This window comes from Pristis pectinata, chromosome 17 (assembly GCF_009764475.1).
Source record: "Pristis pectinata isolate sPriPec2 chromosome 17, sPriPec2.1.pri, whole genome shotgun sequence".
Classification (NCBI taxonomy): Eukaryota; Metazoa; Chordata; class Chondrichthyes; order Rhinopristiformes; family Pristidae; genus Pristis; species Pristis pectinata.
In genome coordinates, this window is record NC_067421.1 from 31,914,566 (window position 1) to 31,937,242 (window position 22,677).

The window sequence follows — 22,677 nt, forward strand, 5'->3', positions numbered from 1 at the left end:
GATGTTGTTTTTGAATAGCCTGATCAAGTGTGACACAGGACTACAATTTGGACTCCATTTGTAATCTGGACATTCATTTCTAATTAGGACAAAGTTTATTGCCCCAAGGGCCTTCCACATATTTGGAATAAACCACATGAAGACAATGGATAAGCTAGAGCTCCCAACAAATAAACAAGCTGCAAATAGCTTAGTCAATAAAACTGAAATGTATGCAGAGCTGTAATTAATTAAACCAGGAAATAAAAAGATTGAAGATCACACAATACATGCAACACAAAAGATATAGTGCAGCCATTTAAAGAAAAGATTTCGCTTGATTAGAAACAAACCAGATTTATCAGACAGCAGGAAATTAATAAAGGCAAGGCTCACTAAAACAACTTTCAGTTTTTGCATATGCACGTTCCCAACAATGGGCCTTTTTACTTGATTGTTCAGCTTACAATATAAGTTTTAACTACTTCTTGCTTTTTGGCATTGCTTGAGCCAAGTATAAAGTGCATACTATGAAGGCCATGGCTGCTTTTAATAAAATACTAGACAGGAATTATTCCAAACTACATTACAACTAATTGCTTTTCAGCTATACAGTCCTCTCAAAATTGTTTCTTATCCTCAAAAGAAAGGAAACAAAGCAAACACAATATGTACCATCAAGCTCACTTTGACTATTCTTCTGGTTCTGAAGTTCTTGGATTTGTGCTCGGATCTTTGGTCTAGGCTCGAGGTCCTCAGTCTCCGCTACCTAAAGGCAACAGACTTTCATTGGTTAGTACTTTACCATATGAAAAGAGATATGAAAATATAAAGTCAGCCTCATTATGAAACTTTCAATACAAAATATTTTACATTTTAATGACATGAATTCAAAATCAAATGTACATCAATTTCACCTTACATTATTCATTTTAAATCAGCTCCTTTTTTTCACCAGAAGACAGGATTGTAGAGCTATAAAAAACTGGGCTTGGGATGTGGTTCAGGAGCACTCGTCTCCTGGAAACTCATATGATGACATAATAAAAACAGCTTTTAGTACTCTCAAACCGCTCGTTTACAGAAGGCAGGTAGCACCATCCTAAGGCAAGTAGTGACTATAGTAATCAAAAACAAAGATTCTACTGCTATAAAAACATTCATTAAATATCTAATTAACCTTTTAGGAATGATGGCAAATTATCAACTTAGAACTACTAATTACAGATAAAATTATACATAAAGCATGTACTTAGAAACACATGCATTTCTTCTAGCTACCTCTTATCTTTAGCTAATTAAGTTACTGAACAGCTGAACCACGTAGTTTAAGGTCAGTAAAGTCCCTGCTCACCAATCGCAAAAAGTCAAGGTAACATAAATGGCCTGAGTCAGGAAAACAGCACAACAGTTGGTCATTTGTCCAAAAGACCTGCACTATTGCTGGCCCTTTAACTGGCGATATTAACACTTAACCCATTTTTATAACCATTTTTCATATCCTTTCATATTTTTACATATCCTAACAACATCAGAAGTAGGGAAGTTATTGAACAAAATCCTGAGGGACAGAAATAATTAAAGTTAGTCAGCATGGCTTTGTTAGAGGGGAGATCCTATCTGACCAATTTGATTGAAAGTAGCAAAATGTTTTGATGAGGGCAGTGCAATTGAACTAGTTTACACAGACTTCATTGAGGCTTTTGACAGACGCACATCAGAAAATGGTCCAAAAAAGTTAGGGCACATGGGATCCAAGGCAAATTAGATACAAAATTCGCTTAATAATTGGAGGCAGAAGGGTGAAGGTAGAAGGTTGCTTTTAGGAACCTGTAACAAGTGTTATATCTCAAGACCCTTTCTGTTGTTATAGAAATACATTAACAATTTGGATATGAATTTCAGAGTAGGATTAGCAAGGTCACAGAAAACAGGAAAATTCGTAGTATTGTTGAAGATGAGAACAACCTTAGGCTACAGGATGGCACTGGTCAGTTGGTAAGATGGGCAAGGCAATAGCAGATGGAATTTAATCCTGATAAATCCAAAGTAATATATTTTAGGAAAACAAATAAGAGTAGGACATACACAAGGAATAGTGAAGAGTATTGATGAACAGAGGGACTTTGGTGTATATGTCCAAGGATCCCTGAAGGTGGCAGCACTGGTAGATACAATGGTAAAGGTGGCATACAGGATGCTTGCCTTCTTTAGCCAAGGCAAAGAATGTAAGAGCAGGGAAGTTAGGGTATACCTTTATAAAATATTGCTTAAACCACAGCTGGAGTACTGTGTGGTTTCTGGCTGCCACACTTTGGAGTGGATGCAGAGGAGATTCACCAGGACGTTGCCTGGTTATGAGGAGAGATTGGTTAGGTGGGGTTAGTTTTCCCTGGAGTGAAGGAGATTTGGTGAGGGGGAAGGATCTGGTAGAGGTATTTAAAATAATGAGTGCAGACAGTGGGAAATATCCCCAGAGCAGAAGGGTCTAATACTGCAGGGCATAGGTTTAGGGTAAGGGATAGAGGGGATCTGAGGAAGAATTTTTTTCACCAAGAGGATGATGAAATCTGGAATGCACTGTCTAAGGGAGTGGTGGAGGCAGATACTCTCACAGCATTTAAATAGAATCTAGACAAGCACTTGAATCGCCAAGGCATAAAAGGCTGTGAACCACAGCTACAGATCATCTCCACCATTTCCTAAAGACATGCTGGTTGTTAAGTTAATTAACTTCTCTAAATTGTCCCTAGTGTAGGTGGGTGGTAGGAGATTCAGGGAGGTGTTAATGGGCACGAGAGAGAAAAGGTTACAAGGAAATAAGTGGGGGAATGGGACAGATGGGATTGCTCCGATTGCTGGAAGACATTTGATGGGCCAAATGGCCTCCTTCTGTGCCATAAGGAAATATGCGAAATATAGGAGAAAGTCCTTCATATGCATGACAACTTCTACTAGGTCCTCCTTAACCCTTTGTTCCAGTGATAAAAGATCCAGTGTTCTGACAAAGGGCCTTTGACCTAAAATGTTTCTAATCACAGGTTCTGCCTGACCCACTGCAAGTTTCCAGCATTTTATGTTTATGCATCACAGTTCTATCATCATCAACAATGGATTCATTTTCTGGAATTCCCTACCCAGTAGCACTGAGGAAGTATATTCACCACATCAACAGCAGCAGTTCTCAAGGAAGGGCACTGAGAGATAGAGAAATAACACTGGCTTTGCCAATGACTCCATATCCCATGAAAAATAAAATAAAATCACTTCTTTTTTATATAGAAATGTTTCTTTATAACCATTGCCACTTATTTTTGGCAACATTCTGGTAAATCTTCATTTTATTCGACATTGAAAAGCCCTGTTCTGTTTATATTTATGTTTGAAATATCTCTAATTTTTTTTTGCTTTCATTCTTCAGAATGCTACCATAGGTAGCAATTCTATTGTTTTAGATATAAAAAAAAATCAGTAGCACATTAGATGTGACCATGATGGAATGGGAAAATGAACTGAGCATATCCTGTTGTGATTCACCCAAACTCTGACATAATTTCCTCAACATATTCCCCAAACATGATGACACATTAATGACTTAACATTAGAAATTGGATCAAAAGGCAGGGACTAATTACCTTTGTTATTTATACACATTTCAACAATAAGTCTATACCATAAGTAGTGAAACTGTAGGATTTTAAAGTACCTCTGAGAGATATCATCCTTGTATATTAAAAGATCACAATATAAGACTAATGCTGCTATACTTTGGTACAGATTAAGGCTTACTGTGAGTGGATAATGCCATTCGCATATCCCTCACTTTGAGATCTGATGATTATCACTGATTATGGGTACTCAAGCCCACTTATGACAGTGAAGTGCGGCTCACTCCATGCTCAGGATGGTAGTTGCTGGCTGGGGGGGGGGGGGGGGGGGGGGGGTGGTGTTCTTCATTGGGAAGTTCGTGATCTGTTAACCTTGCTCTCCCCACAATATTATACGCAACCACCTGTTTTCATGACCTGTCCCTATGGCTTAGCATACCATTGCCTTGCTGCTGCCTGCACAACAAGCAGCAATGCAGGTTGAATTTTACAACTTCTTAAAGGAAATAACATATCTTAAAGCAAGAATATCCCAATTTTACAAGCTTTTGGTGACTTCCAATTTGGCAACTGTTCAGTGCATCAAGTATGGGAAAAATCTAATTTCAAAGTGCCTGTGTCTTTAGTTTGTTTTCATCTTCAATTTATCTCAAACTACGGTGAATGAAGATCAAGTTGGATGGGTGTAAAGCTCGCCAATCAACTTTACTCCACCCAATTATAAACTGGGCTAAGCCGAGGACAGGATTGAGTTAACTGTAATGCTCCAGTCAAGGCTGAATCGTGTGTTGGCACTCAATTGTCCAAATTTATGATGGAAACTTGAGTGAGGAAGCAGAGGGTAGTTAGTTCCATGGAATTGTTTCTCAGCATGAAAGGAAGGAAAGAGGACATAAAAGTTGCAGCAAAAAAGAAAAATATAGGAATTCCTTTTTTCCAGTGCAGGTACCTTCTAAAAATTGGTTACAATGCACACTTACCACAACTTTTCTCAGAAAGTTTAGTTTTTCCTTCAATGGAAGGATCATCAGTTCTCAGTTGTTTTTATGAAACTTGAGGCAAGCCCTTTTATTGATTTTTTTATAGAACATTTTTATTTTAACCTGGAAGCCAAAAGCTGCAAGGATAGAGATAAAATAAAATTCCAAAGTAATTTAAAAAAAGTATGAAGACGCACTGTGCTGATAATCAGCATAAGTCTGTTGCCAGGAAAGATATCTAAATACGCAGAGCTTCTTTGGATTTAAAAATGGGCTCCTCTTTGACCTCTGATCTTGCCGAGCAACAACTCATTAGATTGAAAGGAGATGGGAAAATCTACCAAGTCCCAAGGCAACCATGCATGCTCAGAAAAGCAGCAGGTATTCATTCTTCAAATCCCCCACTCCTATTAACAATAGCTGAATGAAAGAAACTTTTTCTTTAAGAAGTTCAGCATTATTACAATGGAAACATATTGTACTCCAGATTAGCATGAAGAAACCCACACAAAATGTGCAAGTTTAATTAGATACTATTCATAGTACACATAGATGGTCAGTGTATAGTTACTATTAGAAACTTACCAGATGTAAGGATTCAGATCATATGCTGCATAAGAGTGCCTGGCTTAAATACTTATAAAGTAAAATAAAAAATCCCAAGCACTACCCTCCCAGACCCAGAGCAAAATTAAAGACATAATTGTTCACAATTTTATCCAGGAATACTGACATTTCACACTCGGGTGAATATGAACAGAGTCTTATGTCCCAAGGATAACCATAGATCAGAAGTTTGATCAAATCTAACTAAATAAATTAAAAAAATAAAATTATTATCTCCAGTTTTATTAAATCTATCAAGCACTGATTACTTAAGAAGAAACAGGTTAAAATTTTATAGGGTAAAATTTGGGTCTGACAATTTAGTGCTCATCTTTAGCATGTACCATTAACTGTTCAAATGACTATCTTCTCAGGAAATCTGACTGAACTAATAAAGTACATTATATTCAAAACCATTCTAGAAGCAGATATATTAGAGCTGATGTTGAAATCTTCTCCTCTAATCAATTCAATGCATAGCATTAGAACTAAGACACACAGTTGTACCAATGAAAGCCATTCTGATGGAAGGTCATGGATCTGAAGTGTTAACTCTATTTGCTTATGCACAGATGCTCTTCTCTTCAGGACCTTCAGACCTGCATGGGAACAACAACTTCCCTCACAGGCCAGCTGAATCCATTCCAGGTCTTCAAGGTTTGCCCAGAAGAAATCACTTACCTTCCAGTCCAAGTAAACCCACTCCAGGTCTTCCAGGTCTGTCATTAAGCAATCACTTACCAGGTGGCTCCACTCCAGGACTTCCAGGACCGATGAGTCGCAGCCACTTACCTCAGAAGTGTGGTAAGAGGGCTGGGCTGCAGGGGAGACTGAAACAGCATGGGTACAAGACCACCTTCCCAGCATACTACTAGCTAACGTCCAGGCCATTGAGAACAAAGTTGATGAACTAAGGGCAAGATTGACCTACCAAAGAGAACTGAGGGACTGCTGTGTGTTATGTCTCACCAAAACGTGGCTTACACCTGCTTCATCCTGACTGTGCCATACAACCTGAGGGCTTCTCAATCCACTGAATGGACCATACAGCATCCTCGGGCAAAATTAGAGGTGGAGGGGTCTGCTTCTTAATCAATAACTCGTGGTGCTTGGACGTGACGGTCCTGGCGAGTTCCTGCTCACCCAGCTTGGAATAGCTAACGGTGAAGTGTCACCCATACTACCTGCCATGGGAGTTCACTTCAGCTATCCTGATGGCATTCTACATCCCACCCCAGACTAACACGAAGCCTGCACTCAGTGAACTACACCTTGTGGTCAACAGCCTTGAAACAGGATACCCTGAGGCCCTCTTCATTATTGAAGGACAACCTCAAGCATGTGTTACTAAAATACTACCAGCACATCTCCTGTCCCACCAGGGGCCCAAACACCCTTGACTATTGCTATACAACCATCAAAGATGCCTACCGAGCCACCCCTTGCACTCACTTTGGTAAATCAGACCACCAGGCTGTGCTCCCTCTCCCTGCATACAAACAGAAGCTGAATCGGCAGGATCCAGTTCAGAAAGTCGTACAGTGCTGGTCTGAGGAAATAGATAAGCTTCTACGTGACTGCTTTGAGTCAGTGGACTGGTCCATGTTCAAAGACTCAGCTGCCAGCCTGGGTGAGTATGTGACCACCATCACGGACTTTATCAGCAAGGGTGTTGAGGACTTTGTACCAAAGGGGAAATCCAGGTGTTCCCAAACCAGAAACCATGGATGAACCTGGAGATCCACTCCCACTGAAGTTGAGGACTGCAGCATTCAAATCAGGTGACCCCGACCTTTACAAGTCGCCGAGATACGACCTCTGTAAAGCTATTAGAGATGCCAAGAGACAATATAAGTCCAAAATTGAGTCCCAGACCAGCCGTCAGTTATTATATGTTGGGCTTACATGTTATAATGGGCCACAAAGTGAAGTTAGGCAGCATCGCCAACGACAGCGCATCCCTTCCCAATGAACTTAACACATTCTATGCACATTTTGAACTGAAGGGGATTGGTATATCACCACCCACCCCAACAGCCTCCAATGCACCTGAACCCATAGTCACCACTGAGGGTGCAAGATGTGTCTTCTGGAGAGTGAACCTGCGGAAAACATCTGGTCCGGATGGCGTCCCTGGCCGTGTCCTCAGATACTGTGCTGATCAACTAGTGGGGGAATCTGCAGTCATTTTTAACCTCTCCCTGCTTCAATCTGGAAGTTCCCACCTGCTTTCAGAAGACCACTATCATCCTGGTACCTGAGAAATACAAGGTAACATGCCTTAATGTCTACCGACCAGTGGCTCTGACATCCACCATCATGAAGTGCTTTGAGAGGCTGATCATGGCACACATTAACTCCAGCCTCCCAGAAAATCTTGATCCACTGCAATTCACCCGCTACCAAAACACGTCTACAGTGGATGCCATCTCCCTGGCCATACACTCATCTCTGGAGCATCTGGACAGTAAAGACACCTACGTTAGACTATTGTTTATTGACTACGGGTCTGCCTTCAATACTATAATTCCAAGCAAACTCATCACCAAACTCTGAGACCTGGGACTCAACACCTCCCTCTGTAACTGCATCCTTGACTTTCTGACCAGCAGACCATAATCAGTAAGGAGAGGCAGCAAAATCTCCGCCACGATTATTCTCAACACTGGTGTCCCACAAGGCTATGTCCTCAGCCCCCGACTCTACTCCCTGTACACTCTTAACTGTGTGGCCAGATTCTGCTTTAACTTCATCTATAAGTTTGCAAATGATACCACCATAGTGGGCTGTATCTCAAATAACAATGGGTCGGAGTACAGGAAGGAGATAGAGAGCTTAGTGACATGGTGTCATGACAATAACCTTTCCATCAATGTCAGCAAAACAAAAGAGCTGGTCATCGACTTCAGGAAGGGGGGCAGTGCATATGCTGAGGTCGAGAGGGTTGACAGCTTCAAGTTCCTAGGAGTGAACATCACCAATAGCCTGTCCTGGTCGAACCATGTAGACGCCACAGCCAAGAAAGCTCACCAGCGCCTCTACTTCCTCAGGAGGCGAAAGAAATTTGGCATGTCCCCTTTGACACTATCCAACTTTTATTGATGCACCATAGAAAGCATCCTATCTGGATGCATCACGGCTTGGTATGGCAACTACTCTGCCCGGGACCGCAAGAAACTGCAGAGAGTTGTGGATACAGCCCAGTACATCATGGAAATCAGCCTCCTCTCCATGTACTCTGTCCATACTTCTCGCTGCCTTGGTGAAGCAGCCACCATAATCAAAGACCCAACCCACTCGGGACATTCTCTCTTCTCCCCTCTCCCATCAGGCAGAAAGATACAGGAGCCTGATGGCACATACCACCAGACACAAGGACAGCTTCTATCCCGCTGTTATAAGATAAGGTAAGATAAGATTTCTTTATTAGTCACATGTACATCGAAACACACAGTGAAATACATCTTTTGCGTAGAGTGTAATGGGGGCAGCCTGCAAGTATCGCCACGTTTCTGGCGCCAACATAGCATGCCCAGAACTTCCTAACCCATATGTCTTTGGAATATGGGAAGAAACCGGAGCACCTGGAGGAAACCCACGCAGATACGGGGAGAACGTACAAACTCCTTACAGACAGCGGCCGGAATTGAACCCGGATCACTGGCACTGTAATAGCGTTACGCTAACCGCTGCACTACCATGCCTGCAGTTCCCTCATACGATAAGATGGATTCTTGACCTCACAATCTACCTTGTTATGACCTTGCACTTTATTGTCTACCTGCACTGCACTTCCTCTGTAGCTGTGACATTTTATTCTGTATCCTGTTAGTATTTTACCCTGTACTACCTCAATGCAGTGTGTAATGAATTAATCTGTATGAACGGCATGCAAGACAAGTTTTTCTCTGTACAAGTGACAATTATAAACCAATACCAAATGCTGCCCGAGCTAGCCAGAATAGAGTTCTCTGTGCCTGGATTATCACAATACTAAATCCAAAAAAAGAGCATATCAAAGCCTTTGGTTTATGATGGCCAACAGCTATTAGGACATAGTTTGTAAATGGCAGAATGAGAGAACCACACATGAATTTCTTTGAATAGTCAAGTCTGGAGGTAACAAAGGCTTAGATGTAGGTTGTAGGAACAGTTGAGGAATATACAGAGGTGGAATTAAATGCTCTAGTAAAGACCAAAATTCATTTGGGATCAAATGTCAGACCTAGAAATTAGACTGCCACATTTTTGTGCTGTACAAAGTTCGTTACTTTCTTTCCAGGTCGTCCACACATAGAGTCATAGAATCTTATAGTTGGGAAACAGGCCCTTTGGCCCACCATGTCCACACCGACCATCATGCACCCATTTAAACTAAACCCTACATTCTCATCAATTACCCTTAGATTCCACCACTTATCCACATATTAGTGACAATTTACAGCAGGCAAGTTACCTACCAAACCATGCGTCTTTGGGATCTGGGGGAAACCCATATGGTCACTGGGAAAACATGCAAGCTCCACACAGACAGCATTGGAAGTCAGGATTGAACCCTGGTTACTGAGGCTGTGAAGCAGGAGCTCGACTATCTGCACCACTGTGCCACACTAGATCTGACATGCTAATGCTTAGAGGAGCTAGGATGTGTACAGCAGTGTCCAATTGTGTGCAACACATACCAGGAAGCAACTCTGGGATTTCTGTCCACACATGCACTGCCTGCAGATGGAGTGGGCTAGGCAGGCTGAAGTAGGTTTTCACTGTGCTTGCAGGGTCTTAAAGGGCACCTGCCCATGAAGACCCAGCACCAAGAATCCATCCTCTGAAGACCTAGTTTAATAATGTAATTAGCCAGCTCTCCCTTCAACCCACAATTCTCAAATATTAACTAACTGCCCACATAAGAACATAAGAAATAGGAGCAGGAGGAGGCCATCTAGCCCGTCGAGCCTGCTCCGCCATTCAATAAGATCATGGCTGATCTGGCCACGGACTCAGCTCCACCTACCTGCCTTTTCCCCACAATCCTTAGTTCCCCTACTATGCAAAAATCTATGCAACTATGCCTTAAATATATTTAATGAGGTTGCCTCTGCTGCTTCCTTGGGCAGAGAATTCCACAGATTCACTACTGACTAACGATCAGCTGACATCCCTCCCAAATAGCATGCCAACAAGACTCTCCCCACCTCAATCTCTGATCTGTCAACTCAATTGACGAGTAAACTCTTGACTAGTGATCTTCCAAACCACGCATCCCCAGCCCCAGCCTCAGCCTGAACTGCTGATCTAATCATTGTGCTGACCCAACCACTACTGTTCCACTCCTGCAAAATAACTACCCATCCTGCACCCCAAACGAACCCCAGATAGCCTAACCTCACTCTGAGTCCTCCACCAAACCAGTCCAATCATACATTTCCAATCCTTGCCTAGGCTCTCTTCTGATCCCAGCTCAATATCTATCTTTCTAAATCTTAACTGACGATTACCCTTCTGATCTCCTATCCAACCCGCTCCTGCCATCCTTGAGTTCCTCTCCCCGCATGACATAACCCTGACCTTCTCTAAGAAGGGAAAACCTTTTATCCTGCAAGACCTATGCTTTCACCCACTTTTTCCTGAAAAAAACTAATTCATATTGGCATATAATTCCACAGGTAGGAGTAACCTTGTGGTACATCACACAAGCAGAAAACCTTCACATCCAAGTCTCTGCAGGCAATGTCAGCCGACTACTTAAAAAGACAGTATTAGATTTAGCCCAATCCTGTCCACACCCAATATTCATCTGTACAAAATTACAAACAAAGACAGCAACTAATCCAAATTTCTCCCTATCTTTTGTTCAAGGACAAATATAAATTGAAGCATCTGTAAATCTATCTCCCTCGATTACATTAATTAGTACTACCTGGAAACGTAATGATTCTGGGCTGTATACCAGGAGTGATACTTCCTTAAAGAGTCAAAGTAGAGAATTTTCAGCACATTTCTACTCAAGATTTATAATTCAACTTCTTTGTATTGGATAGGATGACACTTTAAATTTTGATTGCTGTTTGCTGCTTCTTTAGATAGCAGAAAATTAATTTTTTTGCGCTTTACTTTAAAAATTAACTTCAGAGGATAGCTATTGGTGCTCTCAGATAAATAATATAGATCACTCAATGTGTATCACAAAGATTAATTTTCATTCTGCAAGGGTGGCCCAAGTGTGGATTGGACCATACAGTTGCAATCTGGGCTGGCTGCCTGACTGGCTAAAAGCAGAAGGAAGGGCATTTATGGGATGATGCTGAGATGTTGGGCCTTGCTATGAGGGAACAGCTGGTTAGTGCTCCTTAGAGACACTGCCACTTTTCCAGGCAATATCTCAACAACCCTTGCAACTTGTTGGAGGACAGAGTGTTGAGTTGCTGTGATATTCTACAAACCCTTTTGAACACTGTAGTTCACGGGCATGATGGAAGTAGTCAAGGGTTTGTAATATTGTCATGGCAATATTGGCCATGAAATATATGGTCATGTCATGGGTGTGTTGATTGAATTGATCACCATCTCTTCCACTTTGTGGAAATATCAGCCAAACTTTGTGCAAGCCCTTAGTAAAATTGGTGCCATACTCCATCGCTAACCTTGACACTTCTGCAAGCTTTCTGGCAAGCTTCCCAATGTATCAAGTTTTTTTATTATACCATCCATCAAAGCTTCAGTGTACTAAGATACTGTACCACTTTATTATTGCATGTTCCTTTGAAATAAAACCTTACTTGTTTTAATGTATTTCCTAAAACACATTCAGCATTGGACACAATTTGAAAGGACAAACTCAAAAGTTTAGTTCATCCTTAAAAAAAGAGCGATTTGCAAAAGAGAGAAAAAAAAACACACCTGCAGCAAATCTCAAATCATACTTTTCAAACAACAAAATAATATATTTTATAAATACAACTTTCCTTTAATCTCTTTTTGTAGCAATGAGCTGCCACATGAAAGATTTTTTTTCAAATTTAGATTGTTTTAATTTAATGTAAAAGTTTAATTCAGTACAAATATCAGGACATTATTTTTCAGCATTTTTCTCCTCATCCACCTGTTCCTCTCCATGTTCTTCTGCCACTCATTTAATTCTACAGCTCTACAGGTGTCAGTTGCCTTCACTACTGCATCCAAACTGCCATATTTAATAGGTTATTTAACCAAATCATGCAGCACAACAGACCCTGGTTCTGCAACCTACACATGATTGAGATCGGCTAATTCAACAAAGAATCCTGAGACTTTTAAGTTTTATATGTCAGTGCTCAGCAAATGTATTCATTACCAAATTGGTAATGATAATCTAAAATAATTTAGGTGCATGAAGTGATGCAGACTACAGACCATCACAGGGCATAGGAAATAAAATTTAAGTCCATTGAACAAAGAATACTGTGTGTAACGATGTCATGATTTTGGTGCCTTTGGGTGTGATAGACGTTAAATTTTCTGCATGTTTAGTACTTGTTCTCAACTCACTTTCTTCGGCAGTTCCTCTATAGGTTCTGATATGGATGATGATACAAAGGTGGAGAGTACAGAGTGGGGCCTTGGTACTAGGGGCTTCAATCTAGTAGATAATACTGATGTTGGTTCACTTATCCACCCAATTAATTTAGAAGACTTCCTGGAGACAGTGATAGGAAAATATTCAATATCCATCACCACTTCAGAACAATAACCACCTTAAGGCTCTAATCACTCTTTGCCAGCCCCAATGTCTGGGCCACATCTGCATACCTGACAGCAGAGTCCTGAAACAGGCACTCTATTCCAACTCCATCACTTCAAGAGGTTACTGGGAGAACAAAGGAAGATGCATCAAGGTGGTTCTCAAAGCCTCCTTAAACAAAAATGGACCATTTTCGTTGACTCGTGGGAATCCTGACCCATGACTACTGAAAGTAAGGAAAGCATCTGGCAAGGTGTCTCTTTGCAAGCAGTGATAATGTTGAATGCTGCACAACACATCCCAAACTGCCTAACACTGCACTACCTGTGGCACAGTCTGCAGGTTCCAATTTGGTTACATCATCCATGTTAGAACCTATAGAGGAACTACCCAAGAAGATGAGTTGATTACAAGTACTCAACATGCAGGGCATAGATGTGCCTGCTGTAAGTATCCTATATCTCTGCTGTTTATTAGAGGGTAGAGATTGCTGCTGCTTGGTAGATTGTGAGCTTAGTGCTTGGTTTGAGGTCTTGCTCTTTGGGCACTCATTTTCACATACAGCCAAAAGCATTGCTAGCACACTGGAAACAGCAATGAATTTCATCGTCAATGTTTGTCTTCATGGAGAAGTGATTTGTGATATTTTTCAGGATGTCACCATGAATCTTATTGTCAGATTACAGGGTTTTGCAGTGCGAACAGGCTGGTAGAAATGTTAGGGATAAGGCACATGTTCTCATATGTTTCTGTGAATGAGTCAACAAAGGCTTGGAGTTTACCCTCTAAGTATGCACAAGACCAAGCATCATCTGCATGCTGCAGCTTGATGGCAAAGGTTCAGATGACCTTGATTCTGGAGTGGAGGTGATGGCTATTGAACATTTTCCCATTTATCTTGTTGATTAGCTCCACTCCAGTGGGAAGCTTTTTGGAAAAGGTGTGATGTTGTTCAAGAAAGATTGAGATGAGGAGCAGTGATGCAGCCTTACATGACCCCAGTTTGGGATTGGGTTTGTGGTTAACCCATTGATCAGAACCATGGCATGTATGTCATTGTGCAGAGGGCATAGAATGAAGAATAATTTCAGACAGTAACCTAGAAGGATTCCTCACATCCCCCCTTGCCTGACAGATTCAAAGGCATTTGCAAGGTCAAGAAAGCCCCAGCATGGTATGCTTCCACTAACCCTACCATTCTACACAAAGGCCAAATGCAGGGAGGAAATGGGAGCAATTGCTTTAGGCAATGTTCAGGCATTTTCACATGTTTCTGTTCAGGAGAGCACACTGGTGCTGCAGGCAGTGAAGCTGTCTCACAGCTCCAGTGACACAGGTTTGATTCTGACCTCTGAGGCTATCTGTATGGAATTTTTATGTTCTTCTCATACAATTCCTCTGGGTGCTCTGGTTTCCTCCCACATTCCATAGACATGCTGATTGTTAGGTCAATTAGCTTCTGTAAATTGACCATAGTGTAAGTGCCTGGTAGGAAAATTGGTGGGAGGGAGCAGGGAGATGTTGATGGGCATGTGAGAGAGAACTGGTTTCAGGGAAGTAAGTGGAGCGACGGAGTTACTCTGAAATCTGACAGAGATGATGGTTGAATGGCCTCCTTCCGGGGTATAAGAAAATATACAATGAAATGTAGATGTAAAATTTACTACTCTATGCCAGTAGGCCACAAAGAAGTTTCCCAGAAAGTCCTCAATTGGGAAAGATGTTTAATAATTCAAGGCAAAAGATTATTTCAAATTTCTATAAGTTAAAAGAAATAGCAAAGAGTTAAGGAGTAGTAAAATATGAGTATGACAGAAATCAGTCAAACAGCTTTAATGGAGTTTCACCCAGGCAAAAAACAATCAGTTTGAAAAATGTTATTGAATTTAGTTAACTTCATTTACAATGTTAAATGCTTTTCCATCAACTCAGATGATGAAGCACACCATGACAGAAGAGCAGATTGGGCACTGTCTTCACTGTCAGTGCTACAGGAAAGCAATAGTTTGTGGAAACAGATGCTTAATCGCTTGTTTAAATGAGTCAGCCCCAGGGCATGCACTTTCCCCCAAGAGAATAATGAACTCCACAAAAAAAGGTAATTGTGCAGTTCTACCTTCCCATCACTGCGCAACCCTTTTTCCCATGCAGATTGTGCCTTGAAAAGACCACAACAGTAAAATTATTAAAACCAACCTTGCATGGGTTTTCACTGTGAAATAATTCTCTCTCGCTCAATCTATTCCAACAGCCTCTCTGGCACTAATAAGTTTATTAGTTATCCTTTACTCTTCTTTTCTTTAGTTAAGGTTCTGAGAATTGATCAAAAATAATCTACTAATGATAGCCTGCAATGAAAAATTATAGCTTAATCATCTCATTCAACAACTTAACTATCTCAGCAGTTTGACCTATCTATTGTGTGTTCCTGTACTGTGCCGTCATGCTGATGTTTGCTATCATTGTTTTCTCTTGTTCATATATATACCAAAAAGCTTAATGTGTTCTTAAAATCATAGTTCATCACTTTAACAAAGACAAATAAAGAAAAAGTGTAAATATCCAAGTTAAATTAAGTATCGGGGCATATTGTATGGGTTGACTCTTACCAACAGTAATGCTGCCAAGAACAGAAACACACAAAAATGAATTTAATCTCTTGTTTTCATGCTGATAAATCACCATGGGCTGGATTTTTTTTAAAAAATCTCGTTTATTGTTAATAGGGGAAAATTTGAACTATGTTGGTGAGTTGAGCTCCATTTTCATACCTTTGCCACATACTTCCCAGACCATCCCTCCCATATTTTATTATTCCTGCTCTTGCTGACTTATACTGGTGTGAACAGCTAAAATTTATAATTCTCATTGGCTATACCCTGTCACCCTCTCTCTGTACTCTTGTCAAGCCTTGCAATATTCTGAACTAAGTTGGCAACAGGATGGGTACCAACACATAATTGTAAAGAAGAAAAATAGTGCACAAAGGAATGGGAGTGTTACATTGTACTAAGAAAGGAAGTAGTACAGTATTACATGCAAAACAGACTAAGAGAGACTACAATGGGTAGAAACAGAGCCATATGGCATGGAAACAGGCCCTTCAGCCCAACGTGTCCATGCCAACTGTGTTGCCCTGTGAGCTAGTCCCATCTGCCCACATTTGGCCCATAGCCCTCTGAACCTCACCTAACCATGTACTTAATCTAGATGGCTTTTAAATGTTGCTAATGTGTCTGCCTCAGCCACTCTTTCTGGCAGCTCATTCCAAATATGCACCACTGCCCCTGATATCCCTTTTAAATCTCTCATCCCCGATCTTAAACCTATGGTCTTGTATTTAGCACCCCCTCCCTGGGAAAAAGACTGTGCTTTCACCCTGTCTATGCCCCTCATGATCTTATATACCTCGATCAGGTCACCCCTCAATCTCCTACGTTCCAGGGAATAAAGTCCTAGTCTACGTAACCTAGGCTTGTAACTCAGGCCCTTAATTCCAGGCAACATCCTGGTAAATCTTTTCTGCACTCTTTCTAGTTTAGTAACATCTTTCCTGCAACAGGGCAACCAAAACTATACATAATGTTCCTAGTGCAGCCTCACCAACATCTTGTATAACTGCAACATGTCTGTGTGGGTTTCCTCCGGGTGCTCCGGTTTCCTCCCACATTCCAAAAACATACAGGTTAGGAGCTGTAAGCATGCTATGTTGGCACCGGAAAAGTGGTGACACTTGCGGGCTGCCCCAGCACATTCTCAGTAACGCAAAAAGACGTATTTCACTGTGTGTTTCGATGTACATGTGACAAATAAATAAATACCTTATATTAAAATAACTCTGCAACTCCTATACTCTGCTGATGAAGGCCAGCATGCCAAACACCTTCTTCACCACCCTATCTACCTGTGACACCACTTACAATAGGTATACAGAGATGGGTTTAGAATGCAAGTGTACAAACATGGAAAGTGTGGTGAATAAGGCTAACTACAAGCACAAATAGTCATGTGTGATTATGCTGCATTGGTGATAACTGAAATATGGCTCAAAAACAAAAGGACAGTATTGGGCAATTAATATTCCTGGATATAACATATTCAGAAAAAAAACATGGGAAGATAAAAAGGTGGTTGGGTGGAAGTGCTAACTAAGGAAGGTTTTATTATGCTGGAAAGATAGCAGATATCCTTGAGAGGTCATGTACAGAATTCATATGGTTAGAATTTAAAAGCAAGAAGAGCACAATTCTGTAAGCCACCCAATAGCAAAAGAGAGAAAGGAGAAATTGGTAGAATCATAGACTGTTGATATTGAGGGATTTCATTTACCCCAATTTTGTTAGAAATAATATTAGAGTGAAGGTTAAAGGTGAGGATTTTTAGAATATTGTAACCTGTGAGGGAAAGTGAAAGGAAAAATGACAGGAAAGAAAGAGTACAAGAAAAGAATGACAATTAATTTAAAATGGAACCCCTAACTCCCCTATTAGCATGTAGATAGTAACTGAGTAGTAAAGTGAGAGTGAGACTGATTTGTGTAAAAAAAATGTTAAGTAAGTACTTTGTTTTGTTTTTTTGCCAAGGAACAGCATGATGTCAAAACTTAGTAGATGGAAAATCAGAAGAGGTGAAAATGAATAAGGAGGATGAAACTAGAATGGCTGGTCATGAATAAAGTAAATATCATGACCAGCCATTCTAGTTACCTCCTCCTTATTTATCCTGGTCCAGATGGATCCTTATTTGCTGAGGGTTTGTGGGTATGGAGATTGAAGATGGGCCTTCCAGTAACCTTCTAATCTTACCTAGGTACAGGTCAGGTACAGGAGGACTAGGAAATGCAAATGTAACATTATTGTCCTAAAAGAGATGCGAAGACATGCCCAGCGTCTTTCATCTGGTCAATTTAACCTTGACTGCAGGAGAGCTTTCAAAAACAATAATTACAGTAAACATTACTCGACACTTGGAAAACTCTGAATTAATATAGGACAGCCAGCACAGATTTGTTTAAGGCAAATCATGTTTGATCAAGTAACAGAAGGTTAATGTTGTTTGTATGGAATTTCTGAAAGTGCTTGATAAAGTTCCGCACAAAAGGTTGGTTAACAAAATTGAGGGCAATAGAATTAAAGGATCAGGGCAGTGAGGATAAAAGAGAATTACTTCAAATTAGAAAGCAGAAAGCAGTGGTAAACAATTTATTGCAACACACACACACAAAATGCTGGAGGGACTCAGCAGGTCAGGCAGTATCTATGGAGGGAAATGAACAGTCGATGTTATGGGCTGAGACCCTTCATCAGGACTCAAATTTATTTTCCAGAATGGAGGATGGTAGACAATGGTGCTTCCAGGGATTAGTTCTGAGTCAACTGCTTTTCTCATCCATGTTCCAAATTTGCAGAAGGCACAAAGCTTAGAAGTGTAATAAACAGTGAGGAGACAAGAAATATAGTATAAGAGAGCATAAATAGCCTGTCAGACTGATAAGTGAGAGATGACCTTAAATGTAGAGAAGGATGAAGTGATGTTCTTTCTTCCAAAGTACAAGGACAAACACTATTGATTAAATGGCACAGTTCTTAAAGGTGTCCAGGAACAGCAGGACCTGAGTGTACATGTGCATAAATCATTAAAAACATATTACGAAGATAATTAGTAAAAGGTGTAGAATTCATAAAGGCTGTTGAACCTGTTTAAGGTAAGGCAGCAATGGGAGTATGGCATCCAGTTCTATTAAGTCATTTTACCCAAGGAAGAATGTGAAAATCTTAGAGATGGTGCGGAAAGGATTTACCAGGATGATTCCAGGGATAAGAGATTTCAGCTACAGAGTTAGATTGGAGAAGCTGAGTTTTTTCTCTGTGAAACAAAGAAGATTAGGAGGCTATGTGACAGATGTATACAAGATCCGGTTTAGACAATGTAAGTAGAGGGAAGTTGTTCCCATTTGGGGATGTTTTATGGTCAAGATGGAACAGATTTAATATTTTGGACAAACGATAAGCAGGGAATATTTTTTAATCGCAGTGATTATTTATGATCTGGAATTCACTGCCTGTGAGGGTGCTGGAAACCCTCTTATATGCTATGAACTGCATTACTCCAACAATATAATTAAAGAACACCATTGTGAAAGTAAATATGCATAATGCTGAGAATAAGTTATAGCATTCCTCCTATAGGTCAGATAGCTACAGTAACATTTTCCTTATCTCAACTAAATTGGCAATAAGATTACTGCAATTAATTTTGGCGTCTGTGAATGAGAGAAAGGAAAACCTATCAAGAAAATTATAACGACCCTGCTGAAAAATGTGTGTCAATGTTGACTGAGAACAGAATTGATCTTATCTAAATCAAACAACCTGTCAATATGCATTTTCTAAGCATCCATGAGAAAATCCATAATGCCTAGAGAAAATGATGTCATTAACATAATTAGAAAAGAAAAGACTAGGACATGAGCATTTTTCCATGGTGTGGAACTCTATTTTTCCTTTCATAAAGGCAACAATTTTATTTCTGACCGCTATTGTCTTTCGTCAGAAAACCTTTACCATGGGTCAATTTACTACATACACAATGCATTATTCTTTGTGCTAGTTATTAGCTTCAATTAAGCATATTTTTAATGTAAACTTTGTAATCTGCTCCTCTTACAAATGCAATTAACTTCAAAATCATAGAGTCGTACAGCACAGAAACAGGCCCTTTCGATCCACCTTGTCCATGCCAACCATGATCTCTTTCTGCACTAATCCCATTTGCCTGCATTAGGCCTTTATCCGTCTATGCCTTACCCGTCTAAGTACCTCTCCAAATTTGTTTTAAACATTGTAATTGTATTTGCTCCTACTACCTCCCCTCACAGTTTGTTCCAGATAATCACCACCCTCCGTGTGAAAAACTTGCCCCCTCAGATCTCCTTTAAATTTCTCCACTCTCACCTTAAATCTGTTCCTTCTAATTCTAAACTCCCCTGCTCTGGGAAAAAGATTCTGTTTATCTGTCCTATCCTGCTCCTCAATTTTATAAACCTCTATAAGGTCACTTCATAGATTTACCTACCGCTGATGAGAAACAAAGTACTTATTTTTATTCCCGTTCTCTGTACCTTGCAGACATGATGAGGTAATAGTAGTCTCCTCATAAGTTATTGTCAAGCCAAAAGTTGCCTCAACAAGTTGAAGATTGTATGCACACCTCTTCACCACAATGAGACAATTTTTTTAGTTTTCCATCTGATGAAGGCAACTTTCATCACAACTTCAATCATCTGTAGCCTATATTTACTGCAATTACATAACACAAGAATTTACACTACTTTTGAAAGACTGTATGTAAGTCTACATTTAACTGAAAAAAGTATCCCTTCAAGGATATCTAGCATTTCCAAAAGTGAATCATGCAAGTTGGTCATCACAACTTCACAAATAGTTAATTGATAGTCTCTGTTGTGAATCTAGTTCATTTTGAGGATCATTCCTCATTAACATTGGACTGAGGGAGCTACAGTCCTTTGGGGAAGACTGTCAATTCTGTGTGTGGTGCAGTGAGGAACATGACATAGCTTAAGGGGGAAAGAAGTGCAGCAAATATAAGACATTTTATTTGAAAAGGAATTGTAGGCAGACAGCACATGTCAATGCAAAATCCAAAATTATAGATCAACAAACAATCTGCTGAAGGAACTCAGCGGATCAAGCAGCATTTTGGAGAGAAAGGAATTGTTCATGTTTTGGGGCAAAACCCTGCACGATTTCAACCCATACACTTCAATTAAATCTCCCCTCAGCTTCTTCTGTTCCAAAAACAACAATGCTAACCTCACCAAGCTTTCTCCATAGCTGCAATTTTCCTTTGGTCATTTAATCTCTCCTGAACTTCACCCTACCACACACCCTCTCTTCTCATCTACCTGTGCTTTGCATCATACCTCTAAGATGGTAGGGCTACTGCCCTACAGCTCCAGTGACTTGTGTTCAGTCCTGACCTCCAGTGCTGTCTGTGTGGAGTTCGTAGGAGGAATAAATTGAGATTAACATTAATGGTTGCTTGATTGGCAGTATGGGCTTGGTGAGGTAAAGGCTTGTTTCTGTGCTCTATGACTCTAGAAAATCAGTAGTCAGTAACAAAACTTGCTGTTCTTTTTTTATTTTTACAATGCATAGGTAGAATAATGGACACCAGGATAAAATTTACAGACTTTAATCTAGTCATGAATTATGGTTTATTGCTGAATAATGAAAATAGAGTAATTTCAAAACTGTAATCTCGTCAAGTTCAAATGAGAACATAGGCACCAAGTCATTATCTGAAGCTAGACATAATCTCAAACAGCTAGCCTATTGATTAACTAAGGTTACATAAAACAGGCAGTCAAAAGGGCTTTAATGCAGAAGTCCAAGAGGCAGTGTGACTTATATCATTACTTGTTTTTAATCTTTTCAGTTTACCCCACAGTAATAAAAGTGGTTTTGCCCACTTTGCATTGTGATTATGAAACTATTGAAATATTTGGTAAGTACCACTTAAGTAAAACTTTGGAAGGTCTCCAACTTAAGAATTTGAGCACAGAAAAAAAATCTTCTCGTATTGCCAGAAATTTCATTGATGCTGCCTCAAGCAACCATTCAAGTAGATACATATCATTGCATTATTCTTTGAGTGTCCAATAAATTGTGTCCAGCAATTGAATGAAAAATGTTTTTCAACTACTCTGCTGGACTGGAAAAACAAAGCCTTCCTGTAACTTCATTAATTTTTTATTATTATTAATGGTTGGTTAGAATTAGGGATGCCAATGCTTCATAACTGACTTGGAGTCTCAAGAAATTAAAGATTAACCTATGGATAATCCTGTTGGCAACCCAAATGGGGAAAAAAATAAGCATTTGAAAAAAGTTTTTGTTTTAAATAAACTTTTAAAATGAAAACATTGGACAAGACAAAAAAGATATAGGATGTGAAACAGCACGTGAAGAAACTTCCAGGGAATACGTCATTAGTTGGCAACTGTTGTTGGAATGGTTTGGCAAAGGGAGCAAATTCGAGCTCTATTTGGCTTCTTTTCCCCTCCATATAAAAAGTGTACTTTCACTGTCAGACGTAGGAAGATGCAAGTTCTAGGTTGTCAACTAGTAATTATTGACTGTATTTAATTATTGACTGCACTCTATAGCTAAGCATTTGGATTTGCTATGGCTTTGAATTTGTTTTAATATAGTATTTATCAATCTAGAACATCCTCCTCCACAGCTTAAGCTAAATTCATTGAGAGGATCATGTTGAAACTTCCAATGCACTCTCTTTACATTCATCTGCATGTTTTCTGAAAGGCAAGTTAATTGTTCCAGAAATTCTAAGAATGATATCCTACAGAGCTGCTCATATCTATGTTCTGATTTGAACAGGTAATAGCAGAAAGGTTGCTCAATGCATACAATGGAAAAATATCACGTCTTCAAACATCACAAGATGAAACCAACAGGAATATATCCAAGAAGGTTAACTGGTACAGGAGAGAAATTCTACAGTGAAAGATAATTTTTTCTGTAATTTTTGTAGGTCCTAAGAATATCAAACATGAGTGTTCCTGATTATATAAAATCAAATTCCAGAATATTGCACTTTTGGAACCAATAGTTTCAATATTAGTACATTTATAATCATGAGACACTTAATTGAAAAGTATCTAAGATTAACAGCATGGGCCTCAAATCAGCACTCAGGTCACTCCAACAAAAGTTCATATGCATTATAAATAATTTACTATCCTACC

General features: G+C 39.9%; 1 protein-coding gene across 5 annotated transcripts in view; it reads right to left on the reverse strand.

Annotated features, from left to right (window-relative positions):
- Positions 1 to 22,677, reverse strand: part of smtnb (smoothelin b) — a 223,446-nt gene that overhangs the window by 90,676 nt on the left and 110,093 nt on the right. For 4 of the 5 annotated variants that reach the window (XM_052032118.1, XM_052032117.1, XM_052032115.1 and 1 more), the window contains one exon: positions 655 to 748. In XM_052032118.1, coding sequence (XP_051888078.1) covers positions 655 to 748 — 94 coding nt within the window. The remainder of the gene's footprint in view (positions 1 to 654; positions 749 to 22,677) is intronic. The other variant, XM_052032116.1, reaches the window with a different exon arrangement.